The sequence below is a fragment of the Pelobates fuscus genome, chromosome 4 (assembly GCF_036172605.1).
Source record: "Pelobates fuscus isolate aPelFus1 chromosome 4, aPelFus1.pri, whole genome shotgun sequence".
In the NCBI taxonomy this organism is placed as follows: domain Eukaryota; kingdom Metazoa; phylum Chordata; class Amphibia; order Anura; family Pelobatidae; genus Pelobates; species Pelobates fuscus.
The window spans coordinates 370,580,037-370,605,652 of NC_086320.1; the positions used below are offsets into that span (position 1 = coordinate 370,580,037).

General features: G+C 36.2%; 1 protein-coding gene across 3 annotated transcripts in view; it reads right to left on the reverse strand.

Annotated features, from left to right (window-relative positions):
- The window catches only part of LOC134609180 (sodium channel protein type 4 subunit alpha-like), a 362,813-nt gene that overhangs the window by 26,375 nt on the left and 310,822 nt on the right, over positions 1-25,616 (reverse strand). For 2 of the 3 annotated variants that reach the window (XM_063452712.1, XM_063452711.1), the window contains exons 18-19: positions 22,269-22,391; positions 21,666-21,788 (exon numbers count right to left, since the gene is read on the reverse strand). In XM_063452712.1, coding sequence (XP_063308782.1) covers positions 21,666-21,788; positions 22,269-22,391 — 246 coding nt within the window. The remainder of the gene's footprint in view (positions 1-21,665; positions 21,789-22,268; positions 22,392-25,616) is intronic. The other variant, XM_063452713.1, reaches the window with a different exon arrangement.

Here is a 25,616-nt window from a genome sequence, read left to right on the forward strand (position 1 = left end):
TATTGCAACAGACACACACAAACAAGTATTAAATACAGAGGGAGGTAGTTATAACAGCATGCATGTATGACAATCATGCAGACGTGGTACAAAAACAATTGTAAGGTTATGCTTCAGAAGCAGTTATATTTAACAGCAATAAGGCAATATAAATAGCAGAGCTTTATTTGGGGTAAAAAGGCTTTTTAGGATATCTACTGATTCTTAATTCTATATTCTTAGTTAAGAAGTGACACAACCTTTTCTCGATCGCGATTCTTCATGATCGTCTACTCTTCGTTTTGTACCTCATCTGCTTTTTTTTTTAAAATGGGTAACTTCACTGTGAACATGGAACTCATTCGAAGTTTATTGGCACAGACCGCCATTTGTCTCAATTTCCAAAAAAGAAAAATCTATTTATAAGTTAAATAGGCCTTCAAAAAAAAAAAATCATGTACTGCTTTAAACATCCTCTTTATGTGTGTTAGTTATCACATTTTAAAGACATTTCGGGGGGCTTTAGAACTTCTGCTTGTTTTAGAAAATAAACTACTGGTGTAAATGTTAAACCCCTTTACATATTTTGTCCCTATAGGTTTAGGAATTGCAGGCCTGCTAATCACAAAGTGCTTGTAACAACGACTTGATTCGAGCAAAAAGAATTGATAATCTGCTGTGAAGTGTTAAATGTGGAGTAAACCCCATGGGAACTAATACGATAGACCCTTTGGCACACCCAATATTGTAGACTACACCTCCCCTGATGCTTTGCTAGCGCTATGACTGCAAGAGCATTATGGGAGATGTAGTCCACAACATATGGAGTGCCCGAAGGTTGCACTCTGGGCTCTTTAAGTATACATTTGCATGTTTTATACTAGCAGAATGTACAGACAGAATTGCCTTGCATATCAGGCGTGCCCTCTGTCATTGGTATAGTAGCATTTTAAATGTATATGACCTTTAAAAGGCTATGATACCCTCCCTTTGAACAAAATCCACAGTGAATTCAAATGTTCATTCATGGTTATTTGGTCCCCGGTCGTCATATGCCGTGTATCTGCTCAGAGTTTGCACGATACAAGCAGATGATGTATAATGGCACAGAACACTCCGGATCTCTCCTCGTTCCTGCTCTGCAATTTTTTTTCTCTCAATTAAGGGTGACATGTTCAGGCAAAGTTGCCAACTTCAATACTCAGGAGCTACTCACTGGCCAGATCTTCCCACCATTTTGATGGCAAATCAAATAGCTCATTGTGCAATAAATGAGATCAGCTCAAATGAAAAACTAGTTTCATTTCTGCTTTATTGTCCTGAAAGACTATATTAATGCCAACATTAAACAATGGCAATATCACAGCAGTCACTGAAGCTCCCATTATCAGCAGCCAACAATAATTTTAGAACAACTGACATCTGTAGTAGATGCCTCTCTCTCTCTCTCTCTCTCTCTGTGAGTGTTGCAGGCGACAATTTAAATAAAATACATGTGGGTTTATTCACCAAAAGTGGTAGACATTTAGGTTGTACCATTTTGTATTGAATTGCTAGGTTCAATGTGTAAGATCAGACTGGGCTAGGTCTTTAGATAGAATATTTGATCTATTCTCATAGTCCAGGTTTCAGATTAGTTACTTGTTACTTTTGATTATAGTCTAACTAAAGAGATACTCCAAACACCATAACAATTTACATTTTTTTGCAAACGTTATGCAGCAAGGACAGTTCTATCCTCTCCTTCGTCTCCTAGTTGTTGTTTTTTTTTTTTTATTCTTTATTTTTGTTTGACAGGAAAAAATATGACAATACAGGATGATCAGGCTTGAGCACAAGCCGTAATAGAATACAGAAATGATTAACACTACAAGGGTGTAACACAGTAGGCAGTGCCGTTTCGAAGTGAACGTAATGTGCTTGGTGGATAATATTTTTCAAAAGAGACTGTCATCACATATGTGCTATCAATTTTGTGTTTTTTTAATGCGCAGTAGTATGGCCGCAGATGGCTGGCTAAACAGTAGGCATGCGTAGGCATTCAGGAGTGCCAAACCTAATGTATTGTTAGGGTTAGACAGTGGGTATAGGCATGTGGAGAATATCTGGTAGTGCGGTGGGGATTTTGGATGGGATAGTGATCCCTGTGGCTGATCTTGGTGTGGTATGCCATCATTATAGTGAGGAGTGTTGTCTCCCAAAACCTGAATCCGATTCACCTAAGGTTCAGTGGAAAAAACAGCATATCCCCTAACGCCTTCTAATCTGCAATGGGACCACTAAGTAGGTGTCTTAGCCCATTATGGGCGTCTGTGAGCTAGCTATGCCTATGTGTGCTGTTTATGTATAAAGAGGGTCCTTGTAGAGAGAGAGGACCATAGTATTAGAGAGAGAGGGGAGTAGAGTAGAGTATAGAGAGGTATAGTGGGTGAAGAGAGTGGACCAGGCATCGGGGGGGAGGCCGAGGGAGGGGAGAGGCAGAGGGGAGAGGGGGCGTGCGCCACAGCGAGCCCCTGCTCTGAGGTCCACCACCCTGGGTGGTCTAGCCCTTCCGCTCAATATATCTGTCATCTACAGCACGTCAGATCTTTTAGTCTGCCAGAGGGCATTCCCTCCACAGTCCCCAAGTCCTCTCAAATTTATTTTGGGTGCCTCGTACCCTGGCTGTGAGGTCGTCCATAAGGTGGCTATCCTTTATTTTCCCAAGCACTGATCTGGGGGGTTGTAGTTTTAGCCAATGTTGCGCCAAAGCTTGTCTGGCTGCCAGTGTGATTTTGTGGAACAGTTTTATGTCATATCTGGGCCAGTCCTCTATTGGTCTGTTTAGGAGGTACATCCATGGGTCCAGGGAAGGTGGGGCATTGATTTTGGGGCATTCCCACCACATATGTATGTATGTGCCTCTCAGGTCACAATTTCTCCAGCAGAGGTCCGATGGTGTCTTTTGCATGCGATAGAGCTGTACCGGGGTGGTATACCATCTGAACTGGGTTTTAAAAGACAGTTCCTGCATGGAGACGCATATGGAAGATGTGGCTGTTGCTTCCCAGATGTCCTGCCACTCCACCTCCTCCAGCACCAGCCAGGTCTCTCTCCCAAGGGCGGTATATGCTAAGCTGCCCCATTCTGTAGTTTCGGAGCACAGCTGAGTGTAAAGCAGTGTGATGAGGCCTCTAAGGGTTTGTTCTCTTAGACATATGGTTTCGTAAAAGGTGGAGGCTGTGAGTGCGGTTGTTTTTATGTGCGGTTGCCTAGCGTAGTCTGTGATCTGAAGGTATCTGAAGAAATCAGCTGGGATTAGGTGGTGTCCCTGCCAGATGGTATCGAAGGGTATGATGGAGCCATCTACATACAGTTGGCAGATTCTCTGCAAGCCTGTCTGTTCAATGTGTCTAAAGTCACGTGCCATTAAACCTGGGGTGAAAGCCCTATTTCTCAAGGAAGGCATGAGTGGGGATGGAGATGAGGATAGTCGATATTTCTGGGCTGATCTGTCCCATATATGTATGGAGTCAGTGATGGCTGGGCAATTTGTTCGCATTATGGGTCTAAGGTCCTTTGGTACCCAGATAATGTATTGCGGTAGGTCAGCTCCCATTAGGAGGGACTCCAATTCTACCCATTTTCTCATCTCCATTGGGGAGTGCCACATTGCTATCTGGGCCAGCTGGGCAGCCAGGTAATAACAGTATATGTTGGGCAGGCCTAGGCCGCCCATCCTTTTTGGGCGTTACAGTATATGTCTCGATACCCAGTGTATCTTGTTTTGCCATATGAAGTCGCCTATGACTTTTTGGAGGTGTGGTGTGGAGTGGGAGGGCCTGGAAAAAGAAAAGGATGGAGGGAGTCAGAGTGGGAACTCTGACTCCCATCAGGCTGAGCCACCACTGGACCCACACATGGTAGGAATCATTTTGTGTATTTGTGTCTCTGTATGTATGTATGTATGTATGTATGTATGTATGTATGTCTGTGTCTCTGTATGTGTGTATGTATGTCTGTGTCTGTGTGTATGTATGTCTGTGTCTCTGTATGTGTGTATGTATGTCTGTGTCTGTGTTTCTGTATGTGTGTATGCATGTCTGTGTCTCTGTATGTGTGTATGTCTGTGTCTGTATCTGTGTGTATGTCTGTGTATGTGTGTGTGTATCTGTATGTATGTCTGTCTCTCTCTCTGTGTGTGTGTGTGTGTGTGTATCCATATCTATGTCTGTGTCTCTGTGTGTGTGTGTGTGTGTGTGTATGTATGTGTGTGTCTGTGCCTCTGTGTGTATGTATGTCTGTGTCTTTGTCTGTGTGTGTGTGTGTCTGTATGTATGACTGTGTATGTATGTTTGTGTCTGTGTCTCTGTATGTGTGTATGATTGTGTGTCTGTGTCTCTGTGTGTGTGTGTCTGTTTCTGTATGTGTGTATCTGTATGTCTGTGTATGTATGTGTGTGTCTGTGTCTCTGTATGTGTCTGTGTGTGTCTCTGTATGTATGTGTCTGCGTGTGTGTCTCTGTATGTATGTGTCTGTCGGGGGTGTGTGTATGTGTTTGTGTCTGTATGTATGTTTCGGGGGGAGGGGCCCACAGTCAGGGGGGAGAGGTTCACGGTGGGGGGGCCACGGATCAGTTTCGCACCGGGGCCCCATGGAGTGTGTGTACGCCACTGCATGGGGGGGTAGTTGTACTTGTGCATCCTAGAGGGGGCAACAGTCAATTGGATGCCCAGGTATGTAATGGATTGTGTTGTGATGTGGATGCTGTGGTCCCTGTGTATGTGAGCTATGTCTTCTGGTGACATTCGCATAGGAAGAGCGCTGGACTTAGACATGTTGGTCTTATATCCTGAAAGTGGGCTGAATTGCGACAGGGTTTCCTGGACCGCTCGCATGGAGGCGACTGGGGAGGTGAGGGACAGGAGGACATCGTCAGCGTATGCCGAGGCCAGGAACTCCCGAACCCTAATGCGTACTCCCTGAATGTTGGGGTGTTTGCGTAGAGCCTGGAGTAGAGGTTCTAATGCAAGGGCGAAGAGGAGGAGGGACAGTCCTGTCTTGTGCCATTAGATAGTGACTAGTTGTTTTAAAAGTCAATCTAAGCGCCATCATTATTTTGCATCATCAGACTGAGTTCTTTCATCTACCAATAGAGAGAGAGCCAAGTTGCGGACATTCTCGGTCTGTGACTCTGTAAATTGCTACAAACAGCTAAGTTTGGTATACGGTAAACAAGGCTGTGTGTAAACTACTAGCAGTGTAGAGGTCTGGCTGCAGCTACAGACAGCCTCGCTAAACTGTGCAACAACAGGACAGGACACTGTGATGGTAAGAGTCCTTTTTTATTTATTTACTTAATCCATTATTTATATAATGCATTACAAATAGGATTTGTTTTCTACCCCTAATTTCCCTTTTAATAATGTCAAATTTTAAAAATTGATGTAACAAATAAGCCTACCTATTTATTCAATAGCGTTACCACCATAACCGTACCAATAACTGCATGCCACTTTCCCCTGGGTAGGAGCACACTAGGATAGTTATTCACTAAAGTGAGAATTCAAAGTGAATTCCAAATTTAAAGGGACACTATAGGCACCAAAGCAACTTTAGCTTAATGAATCAGTTTTGATGTACAGATCATGCCCCCGAAGTCTCACTGCTCAATTCTGTTTCATTTAGGAATTAAATCACTTTGTTCATACAGCCCTAGTCACACCTCCTTCCATGTGACTTACACAGCCATCCTAAACACTTCCTGTAAGGAGTCATCTAATGTTTACACTTCCTTTATCACAAATTCTGTTTAATTTAGAATTTCTAATCTTCTGCTCTGCTAATAAATTGCCAGATCCTGTATTTTGCAGGAGCATCCTGTATGTAATCAAAGTTCAATTTACAGAGCAGGAAATTAACACTTTTAAAGTAAGTTACATCTGATTGAAAATGAAACCATTTTTGTTTTCATGCAGGCTGTTTCAGTCACAGCCAGGGGAGGTATGGCTAGGGCTGTATAGACAGAAACAAACGTGCTTTAACTACTAAATTGCAATAAATTGAGCAGTGAAACTCCAGAAGCATGATCTATACACCAACACTGCTTAATTAAGCTCCAATTGTTTTGGTGACTATAGTCTCCCTTTAAATTTAAAATAGCCAATCTGGAAAATGTCAGCTGTGCTTCCAGTTAAGCTACTCTGACCATAAATTTGAAATTCACTTTGAACTCTCTCATTTTAGTAAATAACTGTATATGTCTAACAGTTTTCTATCAAAGTCAGTCCTGAGGCGATTTTGATGCGCAATTACATCTATTGCTTCATTCATAAAACCATGAATGGAGACACGCGGTGAACCTATGCACATATAGGCAAAGTGTTGGGATTTGCAGAGATAATTAGTAGCACACAACTAACATAATTCAACAACTGAAAAAAACCACAAAAATCGGGAGTCGTTTTTTGAAGTTGTTGTTGAAGACTAAAAAACTCGAAGGTGATAGACAAGTTAAATTTTCTTTTTTTTAAAATAGTAATCTCTGGATTAATGAAGAAAGAATTGTGTTGTGGCTGCTTTGACATCAATGAGACTGCAAAGTGTGACATTTTTCACCTCAATGCTGTTATAGTGACGGTTTAATCACTAATTCAGCCAAGTATGACATTACAATCTGCAATTAAATGCCAATTCCCTTTGCAGGATACACAGCATATGCTTGGAAAATGCCCAATAATGTCTCACATTAGTAGATCATTAGAAAAAGTGTGAAAACCGGACGTAGATGCTGCATGATATTAATTGATTATGACTGGTCAATTAGAAATGGCTATTGTATTGTCAGTGACGTGAACCTTCCTCTCTTCTCTTGGGAAATCTACACAGTGCCCCTCCTGCCCCCACAGTGTCTGTTCATCTGGAATTAAACTACCTGTGAAAAAGAAATGACTTGTGTTTTATAAATTCATTATTTACGTTTAACTAATAAAGAGTCCAGGATATGTATTTTTTTTTTTTTTTTTTTAAATTCTTTATTTTTGTGTGCTGAGTATTACAGATAGCTTTGCAAGGCCACAACAGCTTTGACAAGCATACAATAAAACAAGCATAACATTTTCATGGACTTGAAACGTAAGCACTTTTTTTTGTTAATGAGATGAGTACTATAGGCTAGACAGTATATTTCCAGATTGCTAGTTTGCAGTAGACATTCAGTTTGGTTACCGACTGGACTATGTGAAAATTTTTAAGTAACTGTAGGACACAAGTATTAGCAAAACGAGATGGTCCTCAGAGCACTTAGTGTGGGCATACCTATCTTGTTAATAGGCGCGTGTCCCATATGGAATAGGCTAGCTAGAGGAGTCATAAATCAAGCTTAACCCACCGATAAGGTGGAAATGTCATATATATGTGGACAACTGTCCCTTTGCCAGTAGGCGAGATGCACTGAGGCTATTGAGAGGAGACACACGGTAATACTACATATTAAGTATAGGTTTAAAAAAAAAAAAAAAACACAAACTAAAACAAATAACAATGAAACGCCCAACATTTAGAGTCTAAGCGCTGTGCGGTCGAGTTCGTTAGGCATATTTAGCTTTCTGATACATCAACTGTGAGCACGGTAGTATTTCACAAGTAGGAAGGAAAACATAAAAAGAAAAAACACGGAAAAACATATAGACATGTAGGTATTGATATAGATATATGTACAAGCCCTGCCATGTATATGAAAGGCGGACCCTGGAACCGGGATCGGCAAAATAAAACTAAAACTAGAATTGGATCCGTGCAGGTTACCGCCAGATACCATAATGGAGACTATTATAGCTTTAAGGCTGGGTCGGCATTGTTGAGGAGGAAGCACGGGCATCTAGTAGACTGCCTGTGAGTGTGTTGGGTGAGTAATGTGTAGGAGCGATAAGGTATTCTGAGTTCCCTTGATGGAAGGGGGTGGGTGTCCCCTGTTGTGTGTGTGATGTGGCTTGTGGCGGGGTGATTCGCATTGCTAGCAGGGTATGCCCTGAGCGAGTATGGCGCTATACTAGACTGCGGGCCAAATTTCGGCAAATGAAGCCATTTTCGCTCGGTGAGGGCGATGCGTGCGGCTTGGCAGCCCTAGTGTCGTGTAGCTGGGTGGAGTGAGCATGGCTATATGTTGTCGTGCAGAATAAATACTGCTATTCATACAAAAGTAGAAAGTTATAACTACGGGCGATTTGGCCCTGTTAGTCCACGGGGGGCCTTCAGGCTTGGGCTATTTTCTGTGCAGCCTGGGTGGTCTTTCGCGGGACAAAAGTCTCTGAGGTGGCAGGGTTCCACTCGTGGGGCTTAGAGGTCTTATGGTGTTGCGGTATAGAGTCTTGCGGGAGGCCCAAGAGTGGTAGGTGCCTGATCGCCTCCTGCAGATCCGAGATTAGATATGCGGTTTCTTCGTGGAGGACCTGTAGCTTGTGGGGTGGGCGCCATTGGTACCTGATACCGTGTGTGCGGAGTAAGGAGGTGAAGGGCCGGAGTGCTGCTCGCCAGGCCATTGTTCCCCTGGATAAGTCCGCAAAAAATGTGAGGGACATCTCCTCAAAGGCATATGGTGCGGTACCTCTGCTGGCTTGCATGATTGCCTCTTTGTCCTGTCGCTTTTGGAATTTTACTATTATGTCTCTGGGCGCCGCTTTCGGGGCCGTCGTCGGCTTAGGTATTCTAAATACTCCATCCAGGCTCACTCCCTTAGCCTGTTTCGGCGGGAGCATCTTGCTAACGAGACGCCTTATGATGTGGGGTAGTTCAGTGTCTGGGGCCGACTCTGCTATGCCTCTGATCTTTATATTGTGGGCACGGCGCGAGTCTTCCATGACCGCCATTTTTTGTTCCACCATCCGGTGCTGTTGGTGTAGTGAGTTTACCTCCTGTTGTAGCTCCTTCATTTGCTGCGTGTGGGTGAGGGAGTCTTGCTCCACCGATGCCATGCGGTCTGTCAGGCTTTTAATGTCCCTCCGCATGTCTGCCACATCGGCCTGTATGTTCCGGCGGAGTTCGGCCAGTAGCTCCCGCATTTCGGCCTTTGTGACTGGTGCCGTGTCCGGCTGCGGTTTTGGTGGTATCGGTGCCGGTGCCCTGGGCAAGCCCATGTCTTCAGGGTCTGAGGGCTGTTCGTCGGAATCGTCGAGTTCATCCATATAGTCGGCCATATTGGGCTCCAGGGCGCCATGTGCTCGCCTCCATAGGTCCCCAATGCTTGTACCCGGCCGGGGCATCTCTGATTTCTGCTTTTTTGTTTTCCTGCCCATTGCTGCGATGTTTGTTGATGCAGGTCAGCTTTGTTTGCTATTTGGGGGGTGAAATTAATCGTTGTTTTGGCTCTTTGTGCTGATATAGCTCGGAGCTCTCAGTAGATGCGACCTGTCGGCTCGGCTGTTGGCTCCGCCCCCCCAGGATATGTATTTTAAAGAAACATTCTACAATTAAAAATAAATATTTAGAGTAAGCAGCCGTCCTTTTGAATTTAAAAATAAAATAAAACTTGCCTCCTCTTTTTCACTCTATATGTAACTTTTTCTCACTTGCTCTATGAACTAAATGGCGCGGAAATGCTTCTATCGGTACTTGGCCGATCGGCCCATTATCGCACCCTTTTTGGTTATCCATGTCTCCCAACAGTTCTACTATTAGCAGGACAGTTCTGATTTCAGGGGCCTGTCCCAATGTCCAGCTTTAGTTCCTGCATATAATATATTTGTGTTCGGAGACAAAAGACAAATAGATGAGTAAGTCGGTTGTGGTGTGCCGAAACCAACGGGCAGTTAGGCCTGAAAATAAAAAGGGTCTACCGGGTTAATGATGTAATAAAGGGAGTGAAGGGTGGGCCAAGCGATCGGCGGGGGCCCAAGTAGGAGGGTTACCAGTCGTTTTATAGGCTGGGTAACCCCTCCCACAACTACAGGCCACAGCCTTACATGTATCTGATCAGGGAGTGGTCAGAGGAATTCTGGGAAATATGGCAAACAGGCGCCTTCGGAGCACATTATCCAAAAATATATAGAAACTTTTTTTTTTAAATGCTATCAATAACTATGGGGTTGTGGTCTGTTGTTGATATAAAGTCTTTGTTGGAGTTTGGTCTTTTTTAAAGTCCATTAATATATTATTTAAGATTTTTTAGTTTATTTTTTTTTTTTTTTTAATTTTTGAAGTAATAAATAGTTTGGAAATTATCATGTCAGCATTATTTGATTCCCACACGGAGCTTTTTTCCAACAAATATTTTTTCACGCAGCAATCCTGAACGTGCCTGCTTGATACACAAATGAGATCCCACCAAAGCAGTGGAAACCTCTAGTGGGATGAAATTAATGGGGACGGCTAACCTTAAAATCGAATTCAAGATGGCTGCCCTCTGTAAAATCAGTGAAACAAATTAACAAAAGAGGGGAATAGATTGTCACATTAATCAAAGCTGCCCACACTAAGACGACCATTTTCTTTCCATATAAATAGTGGAATAAATTATTGTCGGTTTGGCATCAAATTAATCTTTTCAAAATGGCTGCCACAAGTTAGGTGCCCAGTGTAAGTCGTGATGGGTTTACTCTAAATAGTCTTTCATTAACAAAGTTTTAAAATCAGAAATTATTGTGTTTTTTGGTGTTACTGCAGCCAGTACAACTGTTATTTGAATTACAATAAATTACTATTTACAAAGGGTTTCTATCATTAAATGTTTTTGATGACTTTGAAGGTCAGTTTATTGACCCTCAGAGGATTTTAAAGAGTCATATTATGACTTAATAAATGTAGAAAATAATCCAGGCACTCCAACGAATTCCAAAATCAAGGCAATTTTATAAGAACCAGGAACTACACAGCAACATTTTGACCCCTTAGGGCAGTGATGGCGAACCTATGGCACGCGTGCCATAGGTGGCACGCCGGGCCCTCTCTGTGGGCACGTGGCCATAGGTTCGTCATCAATGCAGAATAGGCACCTGCCTGCCCAAAACGGCAGGAGCCTACTTTGCTTCCCGCTCGGGAGGCAGGGGGAGGGATCTGTGAAGCAGCTCCTCTGTCCTCCCGCGAGCAAGCTATGTGGAGCATTGTCGCGCGTTACCATGGCAACGCTCCACACAGCATCGCGCAGGAGAACAGGGGAGCTGCTTCACAGATCCCTCCCGCTGGCTACTCCCCAACACACACACACACAGCACCCCTACTCCCCCCCCCCCACACACACAGCACCCCTACTCCCCCCCCACACACACAGCACCCCTAGTCCCCCCACACACACAGCACCCCTACCCCCAACACACACACAGCACCCCTACCCCCACAGCACAACACCCCTACCTCTGCTCAGCACCGCTACCCCCCACAGCACAGCACTCCTACCCCGCACACAGCACAGCACTCCTACCCCAACACAGCACAGCACCCCTACCTTCCCACACAGCACAGCACCCCACACACACACACACACACAGCACCCCTCACACAGACACACAGCACCTCTCACACACACACATACACTGCACCCCTCAATGCAGTATGTGTGTGTGTATTCAGCAGTCTGTGTGTGCGTGTATTCAGCAGTCTGTGTGTGCGTGTATTCAGCAGTCTGTGTGTGCGTGTATTCAGCAGTCTGTGTGTGCGTGTGTATGTATTCAGCAGGCTGTGTGTGTGTTTGTATTCAGCAGTCTGTGTGTGCGTGTATTCAGCAGTCTGTGTGTGCGTGTATTCAGCAGTCTGTGTGTGCGTATGTATTCAGCAGTCTGTGTGTGTGTCTTCAGCAGTGTGTGTATTCAGTGGACTGTGTGTGTGTATGTATTCAGCGGAGTGTGTGAGTATGTATTCAGCGAAGTGTGTATGTATTCAGCAGACTGTGTGTGTATTCAGCAGTATGTCTGTGTGTGTACTCAGCAGTCTGTCTGTGTGTGTACTCAGCAGTCTGTCTGTATGTGTATTCAGCAGACTGTGTGTGTGTGTATATATTCAGCAGCCTGTGTGTGTGTGTGTGTGTGTATTCCATTTGTTGGAGATACTAATAAATATAAGCTTAATTTTATCTATTTATATCATTATTTAAAATTTGTATAATTGAACTCTCTGTTGTTGTGTTCTTCTTTTAAAACAAAAGTTGTTAATTAGTTCGGACAACTGTACGAATTGTTTTTTCTAAACTCAAACCTCAGTATTCAGGTTTAATTGCCGTGTTGGTACTTTGAGGAAAAAAAATGTCATGTATTGCGGTTTGGGCACTCAGGCTCAAAAAGGTTCGCCATCACTGCCTTAGGGCCTTTGTCAAGCTGGGGTCGAAACTTTGCTGTGTCGTTCCTGGTTCTAATAAAATTGCCTTGATTTTGGAATTCGTTGGAGTGCCTGGATTATTTTCTACATTTAATAATTTTACATTTGGTCCATTTTGGTACTGGGACTTGTCCATTGGAGTACCCTGGATTCCATGACGAAGGGTTGAGTGCACTTCCATTATCTATATATATTATGACTTAATGTGAATTAATTCCAGAGCCATAATTCCTACTAGATAAAGCCCTGCACTCATACTTCCACTACTCCTGGCCGGCAGCAATGACTACAAGACACATCGGTCCCAATACATAGAAAAGAAAAAAAGTTACCTGCACGCTATTCCAAACACTATGAACATTTAAATAACTGGAGGTTTTTTAGTATCACTCCAATGGCCATAAAAGTGTGCAGATAAGCTTACACTTTAATTTCCTGTCTTTAAAAGTAATTGTCTTATTGGCTTAAAAGCAGAGGAAGCTTTTACTAGTGACATGTTCTCTGCCTCAGTCTGTGTCAAGCGGGGGGAGATGGTGCGTCGGTTCTGTACGTACCTATGCTGAAGCCGTTCCAGCTTCCTGGTATACCAGATTGTCAAAGGATGACAGATCTTCTGCACGTCCGCTAGACCACCAGATAAAATGGAGGTTGCAATGGTTCTCAGGCCCCGTAAAACTTACACCCCTACGCTCCATTTTGATATAACAGGGTTACAAGTAGTCTTTAACCCCCTCGAGTACCAGGCTTTGCATTGCACAGAATTGATTTGCACTCTACAACAGTGCGTTCAAGGGCTTTAAACCCTTTGACTGTCAGGGGCTTTGCATTCATTGGGTACAACTCTGGTAATCAAAGGGTTGGAATAATATAAATTGAATCATAGATTCTTAGCTTTGATATGGGCATCTGTTATACACCTACAGCACTCAGATCTACTGTCCATGTGCTGTCAGGAAAGGTGCCGCCTATTCACATGCTTGCGATTAATGAGAGAATTAATGAGATAAATTAATGAATTGGTCGTCTTCAGCATATAAATATATATATATATATATATTCTACATTGATATATCATACAACATGTAGCGGTAACTAATATCTTTCCAGAAAAAACATGGTGAATTAGGCAGCCATAGATACAATTTATAAGAAGATTTTATCTCTGAGAAGATGTTTCTACGTGGACTCCTTACGGAATAAAAGTTAATATTTGGAATAATTGGTCATGAAATATCATGTGCTCTGATAGCTGGTTAGAAACATTTTGGGAGACACTCATTTCTGTGGCTCCTAAACTGGTAATAAATTCCTCGATCCTTCACCGTCTGCTTTGGTCTCGAAGTTTGCTAATAGCATCTTCAAAAGGTAGAGAAATATTATTACTATTAGCTTTACATAGCTTATTATTACTTATTAAACTTATTATTACTATTAGCGTTTATATAGCTTATTATTACTTATTAAACGTATTATTACTATTAGCGTTTATATAGCTTATTATTACTTATTAAACTTATTATTACTATTAGCTTTACATAGCTTATTATTACTTATTAAACTTATTATTACTATTAGCTTTACATAGCTTATTATTACTTATTAAACTTATTATTACTGTTAGCTTTACATAGCTTATTATTACTATTAGCGTTTATAAAGCTTATTATTACTTATTAAACTTATTATTACTGTTAGCTTTTACATAGCTTATTATTACTTATTAAACTTATTATTACTATTAGCTTTACATAGCTTATTATTACTTATTAAACTTATTATTACTATTAGCGTTTATATAGCTTATTATTACTTATTAAACTTATTATTACTATTAGCGTTTATATAGCTTATTATTACTTATTAAACGTATTATTACTATTAGCGTTTATATAGCTTATTATTACTTATTAAACTTATTATTACTATTAGCTTTACATAGCTTATTATTACTTATTAAACTTATTATTACTATTAGCGTTTATATAGCTTATTATTACTTATTAAACTTATTATTACTATTAGCGTTTATATAGCTTATTATTACTTATTAAACGTATTATTACTATTAGCGTTTATATAGCTTATTATTACTTATTAAACATATTATTACTATTAGCGTTCATATAGCTTATTATTACTTATTAAACGTATTATTACTGTTAGCGTTTATATAGCTTATTATTACTCATTAAACGTATTATTACTATTAGCGTTTATATAGCTTATTATTACTCATTAAACTTATTATTACTATTAGCGTTTATATAGCTTATTATTAATTATTAAACTTATTATTACTATTAGCGTTTATATAGCTTATTATTACTTATTAAACGTATTATTACTATTAGCGTTTATATAGCTTATTATTACTCATTAAACTTATTATTACTATTAGCGTTTATATAGCTTATTATTACTTATTAAACTTATTATTACTATTGGGGTTTATATAGCTTATTATTACTCATTAAACGTATTATTACTATTAGCGTTTATATAGCTTATTATTACTTATTAAACGTATTATTACTATTAGCGTTTATATAGCTTATTATTAATTATTAAACTTATTATTACTATTAGCGTTTATATAGCTTATTATTACTTATTAAATGTATTATTACTATTAGTGTTTATATAGCTTATTATTACTTATTAAACGTATTATTACTATTAGCGTTTATATAGCTTATTATTACTCATTAAACTTATTATTACTATTAGCGTTTATATAGCTTATTATTACTTATTAAACTTATTATTACTATTGGGGTTTATATAGCTTATTATTACTTATTAAACTTATTATTACTATTAGCGTTTATATAGCTTATTAAACTTATTATTACTATTAGCTTTTACATAGCTTATTATTACTTATTAAACTTATTATTACTATTAGCGTTTATATAGCTTATTATTACTTATTAAACGTATTATTACTATTAGCGTTTATATAGCTTATTATTACTCATTAAACTTATTATTACTATTAGCGTTTATATAGCTTATTATTACTTATTAAACTTATTATTACTATTGGGGTTTATATAGTTTATTATTACTTATTAAACGTATTATTACTATTAGCGTTTATATAGCTTATTATTACTTATTAAACTTATTATTACTATTAGCGTTTATATAGCTTATTAAACTTATTATTACTATTAGCTTTTACATAGCTTATTATTACTTATTAAACATATTATTACTATTAGCGTTCATATAGCTTATTATTACTTATTAAACGTATTATTACTGTTAGCGTTTATATAGCTTATTATTACTCATTAAACGTATTATTACTATTAGCGTTTATATAGCTTATTATTACTCATTAAACTTATTATTACTATTAGCGTTTATATAGCTTATTATTAATTATTAAACTTATTATTACTATTAGCGTTTATATAGCTTATTATTACTTATTAAACGTATTATTACTATTAGCGTTTATATAGCTTATTATTACTCATTAAACTTATTATTACTATTAGCGTTTATATAGCTTATTATTACTTATTAAACTTATTATTACTATTGGGGTTTATATAGCTTATTATTACTCATTAAACGTATTATTACTATTAGCGTTTATATAGCTTATTATTACTTATTAAACGTATTATTACTATTAGCGTTTATATAGCTTATTATTAATTATTAAACTTATTATTACTATTAGCGTTTATATAGCTTATTATTACTTATTAAATGTATTATTACTATTAGTGTTTATATAGCTTATTATTACTTATTAAACGTATTATTACTATTAGCGTTTATATAGCTTATTATTACTCATTAAACTTATTATTACTATTAGCGTTTATATAGCTTATTATTACTTATTAAACTTATTATTACTATTGGGGTTTATATAGCTTATTATTACTTATTAAACTTATTATTACTATTAGCGTTTATATAGCTTATTAAACTTATTATTACTATTAGCTTTTACATAGCTTATTATTACTTATTAAACTTATTATTACTATTAGCGTTTATATAGCTTATTATTACTTATTAAACGTATTATTACTATTAGCGTTTATATAGCTTATTATTACTCATTAAACTTATTATTACTATTAGCGTTTATATAGCTTATTATTACTTATTAAACTTATTATTACTATTGGGGTTTATATAGTTTATTATTACTTATTAAACGTATTATTACTATTAGCGTTTATATAGCTTATTATTACTTATTAAACTTATTATTACTATTAGCGTTTATATAGCTTATTAAACTTATTATTACTATTAGCTTTTACATAGCTTATTATTACTTATTAAACGTATTATTACTATTAGCGTTTATATAGCTTATTATTACTTATTAAACTTATTATTACTATTGGGGTTTATATAGCTTATTATTACTCATTAAACGTATTATTACTATTAGCGTTTATATAGCTTATTATTACTTATTAAACTTATTATTACTATTAGCGTTTATATAGCTTATTATTACTCATTAAACGTATTATTACTATTAGCGTTTATATAGCTTATTATTACTTATTAAACTTATTATTACTATTAGCGTTCATATAGCTTATTATTACTTATTAAACGTATTATTACTATTGGGGTTTATATAGCTTATTATTACTTATTAAACGTATTATTACTATTAGCGTTTATATAGCTTATTATTACTTATTAAACTTATTATTACTATTAGCTTTTACATAGCTTATTATTACTTATTAAACGTATTATTACTATTAGCGTTTATATAGCTTATTATTACTTATTAAACTTATTATTACTATTGGGGTTTATATAGCTTATTATTACTCATTAAACGTATTATTACTATTAGCGTTTATATAGCTTATTATTACTTATTAAACTTATTATTACTATTAGCGTTTATTTAGCTTATTATTACTCATTAAACGTATTATTACTATTAGCGTTTATATAGCTTATTATTACTTATTAAACTTATTATTACTATTAGCGTTCATATAGCTTATTATTACTTATTAAACGTATTATTACTATTGGGGTTTATATAGCTTATTATTACTTATTAAACGTATTATTACTATTAGCGTTTATATAGCTTATTATTACTTATTAAACTTATTATTACTATTAGCTTTTACATAGCTTATTATTACTTATTAAACATATTATTACTATTAGCGTTTATATAGCTTATTATTACTTATTAAACGTATTATTACTATTAGCGTTTATATAGCTTATTATTACTTATTAAACGTATTATTACTATTAGCGTTTATATAGCTTATTATTACTTATTAAACATATTATTACTATTAGCGTTTATATAGCTTATTATTACTTATTAAACTTATTATTACTATTAGCATTTATATAGCTTATTATTACTTATTAAACTTATTCTTACTATTAGCTTTTACATAGCTTATTATTACTTATTAAACTTATTATTACTATTGGGGTTTATATAGCTTATTATTACTTATTAAACGTATTATTACTATTAGCGTTTATATAGCTTATTATTACTTATTAAACTTATTATTACTATTAGCCTTTATATAGCTTATTATTACTTATTAAACTTATTATTACTATTAGCATTTATATAGCTTATTATTACTTATTAAACTTATTATTACTATTAGCTTTTACATAGCTTATTATTACTTATTAAACGTATTATTACTATTGGGGTTTATATAGCTTATTATTACTTATTAAACGTATTATTACTATTAGCGTTTATATAGCTTATTATTACTTATTAAACTTATTATTACCATTAGCGTTTATATAGCTTATTATTACTCATTAAACGTATTATTACTATTAGCGTTTATATAGCTTATTATTACTTATTAAACTTATTATTACTATTAGCGTTTATAAAGCTTATTATTACTTATTAATCGTATTATTACTATTAGCGTTTATATAGCTTATTTTTACTTATTAAACGTATTATTACTATTAGCATTTATATAGCTTATTATTACTTATTAAACGTATTATTACTATTAGCGTTTATATAGCTTATTATTACTTATTAAACTTATTATTACTATTAGCGTTTATATAGCTTATTATTACTTATTAAACGTATTATTACTATTAGCGTTTATATAGCTTATTATTACTTATTAAACTTATTATTACTATTAGCGTTTATAAAGCTTATTATTACTTATTAATCGTATTATTACTATTAGCGTTTATATAGCGTATTATTACTTATTAAACGTATTATTACTATTAGCGTTTATATAGCTTATTATTACTTATTAAACTTATTATTACTATTAGCGTTTATATAGCTTATTATTACTTATTAAACGTATTATTACTATTGGGGTTTATATAGCTTATTATTACTTATTAAACGTATTATTACTATTAGCGTTTATATAGCTTATTATTACTTATTAAACTTATTATTACTATTGGGGTTTATATAGCTTATTATTACTTATTAAACGTATTATTACTATTAGTGTTTATATAGCTTATTATTACTTATTAAACTTATTATTACTATTAGCGTTTATATAGCTTATTATTACTTATTAAACTTATTATTACTATTAGCGTTTATAAAGCTTATTATTACTTATTAATCGTATTATTACTATTAGCGTTTATATAGCTTATTATTACTTATTAAACTTATTATTACTATTAGCGTTTATATAGCTTATTATTACTTATTAAACTTATTATTACTATTAGCGTTTATATAGCTTATTATTACTTATTAAACGTATTATTACTATTGGGGTTTATATAGCTTATTATTACTTATTAAACGTATTATTACTATTAGCGTTTATATAGCTTATTATTACTTATTAAACGTATTATTACTGTTAGCATTTATATAGCTTATTATTACTTATTAAACGTATTATTACTATTAGCGTTTATATAGCTTATTATTACTTATTAAACGTATTATTACTATTAGCGTTTATATAGCTTATTATTACTTATTAAACGTATTATTACTATTAGTGTTTATATAGCTTATTATTACTCATTAAACGTATTATTACTATTAGCGTTTACATAGCTTATTATTACTCATTAAACTTATTATTACTATTAGCGTTTACATAGCTTATTATTACTTATTAAACGTATTATTACTATTAGCGTTTATATAGCTTATTATTACTTATTAAACGTATTATTACTATTAGCGTTTATATAGCTTATTATTACTTATTAAACATATTATTACTATTAGCGTTTATATAGCTTATTATTACTTATTAAACTTATTATTACTATTAGCGTTTACATAGCTTATTATTACTTATTAAACTTATTATTACTATTAGCGTTTATATAGCTTATTATTACTTATTAAACTTATTATTACTATTAGCGTTTACATAGCTTATTATTACTTATTAAACTTATTATTACTATTAGCGTTTATATAGCTTATTATTACTCATTAAACGTATTATTACTATTAGCGTTTATATAGCTTATTATTACTTATTAAACTTATTATTACTATTAGCGTTTATATAGCTTATTATTACTTATTAATCGTATTATTACTATTAGCGTTTATATATTCAGCAGCAATGCACAGTTATAGAATGGGGATATGTTATATAACAATTGAGGGATTTACAGTTTATCACTAAATGTATATAATGTGTAGTTTGTCACTCCTGCGGGCTGCCGTAGGGTGATATGCTTTGTGCTACACTTGCAGCTGAAGGAACGTTGCACTCTGGTCTCCGATTTAGAAAGCTGCACATGTGTCTGTATTCATTCTGAAGCCTGGGTAATTATTCAAATCAAATAGAACAAAAAATTGTTCAAACCAAAAGGAAATTACAGAAAATAAACTTCCCTCTAACAATACCTAATTACAAATATTGCTAATTGTTGTTTACCGCGGGAGGAGAATCAGGCTCCAATCCAAGTGCCTTAATAGACTATTAGCATGTATTTAACCGTCTGCGTATTAGTCAGCATGCTAATCAGCAAGCTGTGTTCCCCTATCTCTTCTGGCGACCACATCGAAGTGCTTAAATCATGAGAATACGTCAGAATGAAGTCGGCCTTTAAGAAGACTGAGATTTCCATACAAGTGTTGTTTAACATTTGTTTTTGTTAACTAATCACACTGAAATTAACTTTAACATATTGTTTCATTAATAACTATGTATATATAAAAAAAATTAGAACGTAAAAAAAAGCACAAAATACCACATTTTTGCTGTGATGTTAAGAAGTCACAGATTTTATGATTATTACCATCAACTAAATAAAAATTACTCCAAAACTGACCAAATGTAGGTAGGTGTTGCTACCCTGCATTAAGGCACGCATGTCCCGACCCCTGAATATGGAGTGCAGCTGTAGTCACCTAATTAAAGGGACACTCCGAGCATCATCACAAACTATGTGTTGAGCATTGGTTATGGTGCAAAGCAATCTCCTATAACGGTCTCCCTGCAAGCAATTTATTATAATTGCAGAGCTTTGCAAAGATCAGTTTAACAGTTGGAATCCCCCCATTTAGACCAGTCATAATGGGAAGACAGCTGACTTAAAGAAGAATTTTTTCAAATTTGTCTTTTTTGGCCATAAATTTAGAATTCACATTGAATAACCCTGATAGTCTAACCCTGTGGCGTATTTTACCTAGCACGAAGACCACAGAGTTCTAAATGCTCAATGTTACCAAGGCTGTCCCAATATGTATTTATTTAAAGTACCCGATTTCTACATGTCAGTGTCTGAAAGTACATTTCATGAGATTGGCATTTTTAAAAGCATACATTGTGAGAATCTATACATAACAGAACTGCAAGTAAAAAGCAAACCGCATGCAGGAAAGGTACAGTCCAAGAACATAATTAATATAAATCAAACTTAACAAAGTTAGTAGCAAGACGGGCATGCAAACACTAAATTACAGATAGGGCATGCTAGCAAAAAAACTATAAATATTTCAGAAGAAAGTATTTGCAATGAATGGATTTATGGATTTATAAAACGTTCACAAAATTGACGAAGAATACCTAAAATTTGAAAACCAATTATCAATTGATATTGCTCTCCTACGTTTGTTCATTGCATCAACTATTGAATCACGTACCCTCATCTGAAATTTTTTTTTTTTTTTTCTAATTACTTATTTCTTTCTGTGTTTTGGGATTTTTATAATGTTTTTTTTTTTTTTCTTTTTATCATCAAATCCCCCAGACAGAAAGGAAAACAATGCATTACTCTATAGTAATTAAAATAAAAGTACTGTATGCCAAATGGGTAAATCCATGTTGTATACAGATCAACTACCAACAAATCCAAACCAAAAGGAGGCCCTTCACATGCTTCAAGTTCACACGGACCCCTTGAGTTGCTTTACTCAATCTTACCCTCATCCCTTCAAAACGTGACAATGCTCTTAATGGTCTCAGAGCTCTGAGGGTCCTAAGAGATTTAATAGGACCAAAGTCGGAGAATCCCAGGGCAGTAGCTATGAGGCTTACTAAAGATACCTGAATGGAGACATAAAGCAGAATCCAAGCTATTAGCAAAATGCTGCCAACATTCACCTACGCCTGGTAAATACATTGTACCGAGTGTCTGAACGTGATCCTGCATGAGAAAAAATCATTAGCGCCAGGAAAAGAGCCACGATCTTGAATCGCATCCAAGGATGTCAATGGCATTTGTTAAGAAATTTAAACAATACACTTCCCTACAAATACAATGTTACCAGACGTGTCACAATGTTACATTAACGCTACCAGCCTTGAGTGTCTGATATCTAAAATATATAAAATACACTACTGTGCATGTTATTCTGTATACGTGTCAAGATTGTAACTCTTTCCAGGTCATGTCAATGGTTACCTAGAAAATGGGGGAGAAGAAAAAAATAAATAAAACAAAACGTTATGTTACCTGTGAAGAAAAAGAAAGAAAGATGGATTGTTAACATGGTCATTAAAGCTTATGATGAAAATTACCCTTACCCTCATGCCTTCAAATCTGGATAAGGCTCGGAGAGGTCTCAAGGCCCTCAGCGTTCTGAGAGACTTCACGGAACCCACATGACCTTTGCCAAAAGTTGTTACCATCAGACAAGCTACTGATATCTGTATAGATTGAATGGAATCAAAATTATTGGTTACAGGCACTCGAGCAAAACGAGCATCTTAAGGTTTTGAGAAAGGCTGCAAATCTTCCAGAGGAAAAAAAATATGGTATTTTGCAAGAAGATAATTTAGCAGAGACTTTTGTGTGTAAGAATTTGCATATAATTGACATTTGCTGGAGGAATATCCTATTTGTAGCCCTAACTTTTCCACTCTATGGACGGCTCTAAAATAATTTATTGAGTGGCAAAGGTTTACGAGGGCTACAGGCTACGGGCCTTATTCTATTAATGCCTAGGCAGTTTTTACATAACATATTCTGTAATATGTTCAACCTTCGTCCTCTTGAACTGCTATGAACTATAACTCTCATACCTTGCTAGTTCATAGATGACAGTTTGGATGGGTCTAAAATTTGGATTTGGATTTTAATTAGCATTACAATATGAATACTGTCCACAACACTTTTCCATGAGTTGTGTGATGGAATAGATTGCATCAGACATCAGCCGTGTTTTATCAAGCCCTAATAAACAGGGGACATTAGAGTAGGTAACTTGTGTGGCTGCTCCGACCACTATAACCAGTTATGAGGTCAAAGTGTCATATATAGACAACAACAAAATGCTTTACATCTCAATACGCACAGACCATATAGCTGTAACCAATTTCTCTACGTAGCATACAGACCAACGATCAACATTGTGCATCAGTGCAGATTACTTATATTGCCAGCTACAAAGAGTCGATTAGTATCCTGCTGCATTAACCCTTTGCATATAGTGGCAACATTCATTAGAAAGCTGACGTTGTCACAGCAGGAGCACTACTGAGGATGACATCAGAAAAAGGAGGACTAGAGTGCAAGAGTTGGATAGAGAAAGCTGGAGCATTATTATTATTATTATTATTATTTATATAGTGCCAACAAATTCCGTAGCCTTGTACAATGGGTGGATGAACAGACATGTAGTTGTAACCAGACGAGTTGGACGCACAGGAACAGAGGGGTTGAGGCCCCTGCTCAGTGAGTTTACATGCTAGAGGGAGTGGGTTATAGTGACACAAAAGGTAAGGGTAGGGTAGAAAGGTAGGTTGCTAGGATAGTATTCACTGAGGGCTTAGCGTTATGTTTTGATGAACGCTTCAGGAGAGGAATCAGGGTGCAGGGAGGGAAAGCTATTATAGAGACACAGTACATGTGTCGGGATCTCTGTGTTGCAGCTTTGTGTAAGCCATGACAGTGATAGTACATATCTTTGCATTATAACTAGCTAGGAATATTGTTTGGGTAACTCGGTAACCATTAAGTGTTCAGTACATATGAGGCTAAGTGGACAGACGTCAAAAGGTCAGAAGATGATGGCTACAGAGATAAAGGGTAGAGTCAAATTCTGGTGGAGGAGAACCTTGATGAAGTCTGGTGCCAACTCGTCGAAGATTTTATATGAACAGGAATGTCTTTCTCAATTACCAACAGCACAGCAGTGTAGAACTGGCGATGCCAAATAAGCAAGATATTACTGTCTTCTGCAGAGTTTTTATGAAATGTCACTGGTCTCTAAGAAGCTATTAGGCAATCTACCAAAGAAAAGAAAAATGTTACCTGCGCTTTCTCCTTAATCCCTATGTATATTTAGACAAATGGAGGTCATTTAGTTGCTCCAATGGCCATTGGAGGGAATGCCCGCCTGCCAACGTCAAGGCAGACCCCCCTAAGCGGGTCCCAACACTGACCCTTCAGCCTGCTTCCCTGAGCTTCTGGCAAAGATATCTCTAATGAGACAGAAAGGGGTATTTTTTATATACACCCCTATACTTATTAACCCTTAATAGGGAACACATGGGATGGGTAGCAGCATTGTAACCAGGCTGTGTGATACAAAGTAAATACAAATACAAAAAGAGAAGTCCTGTGCTTAAGCAGCAAGGACTACAACACACATCAGCCCCAATATATCGTAAAAACCAAAGAAAAGAAAAACGTTACCTGCGCTTTCTACTTAATCCCTATGTATATTTAGACAAATGGAGGTCATTTAGTTGCTCCAATGGCCATTGGAGGGAATGCCCGCCTGCCAACGTCAAGGCAGACCCCCCTAAGCGGGTCCCAACACTGACCCTTCAGCCTGCTTCCCTGAGCTTCTGGCAAAGATATCTCTAATGAGACAGAAAAGGGTATTTTTTATATACACCCCTATACTTATTAACCCTTAATAGGGAACACATGGGATGGGTAGCAGCATTGTATCACACAGCCTGGTTACACAGCCTCCATTTGTCTAAATATACATAGGGATTAAGGAGAAAGCGCAGGTAACGTTTTTCTTTTCTTTGGTTTTACTATATATTGGGGCTGATGTGTGTTGTAGTCCTTGCTGCTTAAGCGCAGGACTTCTCTTTTTGTATTTGTATTAGGCAATCTACGTTTTACACATTGACTTGTGATGGGAGTGTAATCAATGTGTATAATATAGACAAACATGGCAGACAAGGGGATACAATCTCAGCTAAATTGGATTTTTTACCAAATCAATGAGGTTTGTTCGTTAAACAACAAATCGAAGTTAACTTACAATCAAATTGTAACATTCAGGCAAACAGAAGATATGGAGAAAAAAAACCTCAGCTATACCAAGCCTGTTTTGCCTACATTTTGCAAGTTTACATGCGTTTCATAGGAATTTTAGTGGAAATGGTAGTTGATGCATGGTATGAACTCCCAGTGCAGGTGGTTGAAAGTAAGACATAAACTGAACACATTAGAGCCCTGCTGAGTTTGAGACGGTAAAATATCCAACACAAAGATCCAGGATGCAAACTTATCCCTTTTAAATTATTTCTTGACAATTAAGCATTAGAATTTTCAGATCCGGTGTCACGAATATATATTGGAATGGCTTTTACATCAAAGTGTTTTAGTCTTTGCGATACTGTAGATATCCGAGTGTTAATCTTGTTTGATCCTTGGAATTAGTGTTCCAAATCTCAGCTGCTACATGCACTCAGCAACTCGTAGTGATTTAAGATAAATGACTCCCAACTGCAAAACAAGGTGACAAAACTAAAAGATTTATGGCTTAATGAAGGGTTATATCAATGGAGTGCCATACTGCTTGAGTTTTTATGAATTTGGCTTTAATTCATTCCGTGTCATACCGTGTTTAATGTTGTATCAAAGTATCTAAAGGCTGCACATTTTCCGAGAGACTCATATCTTAACCA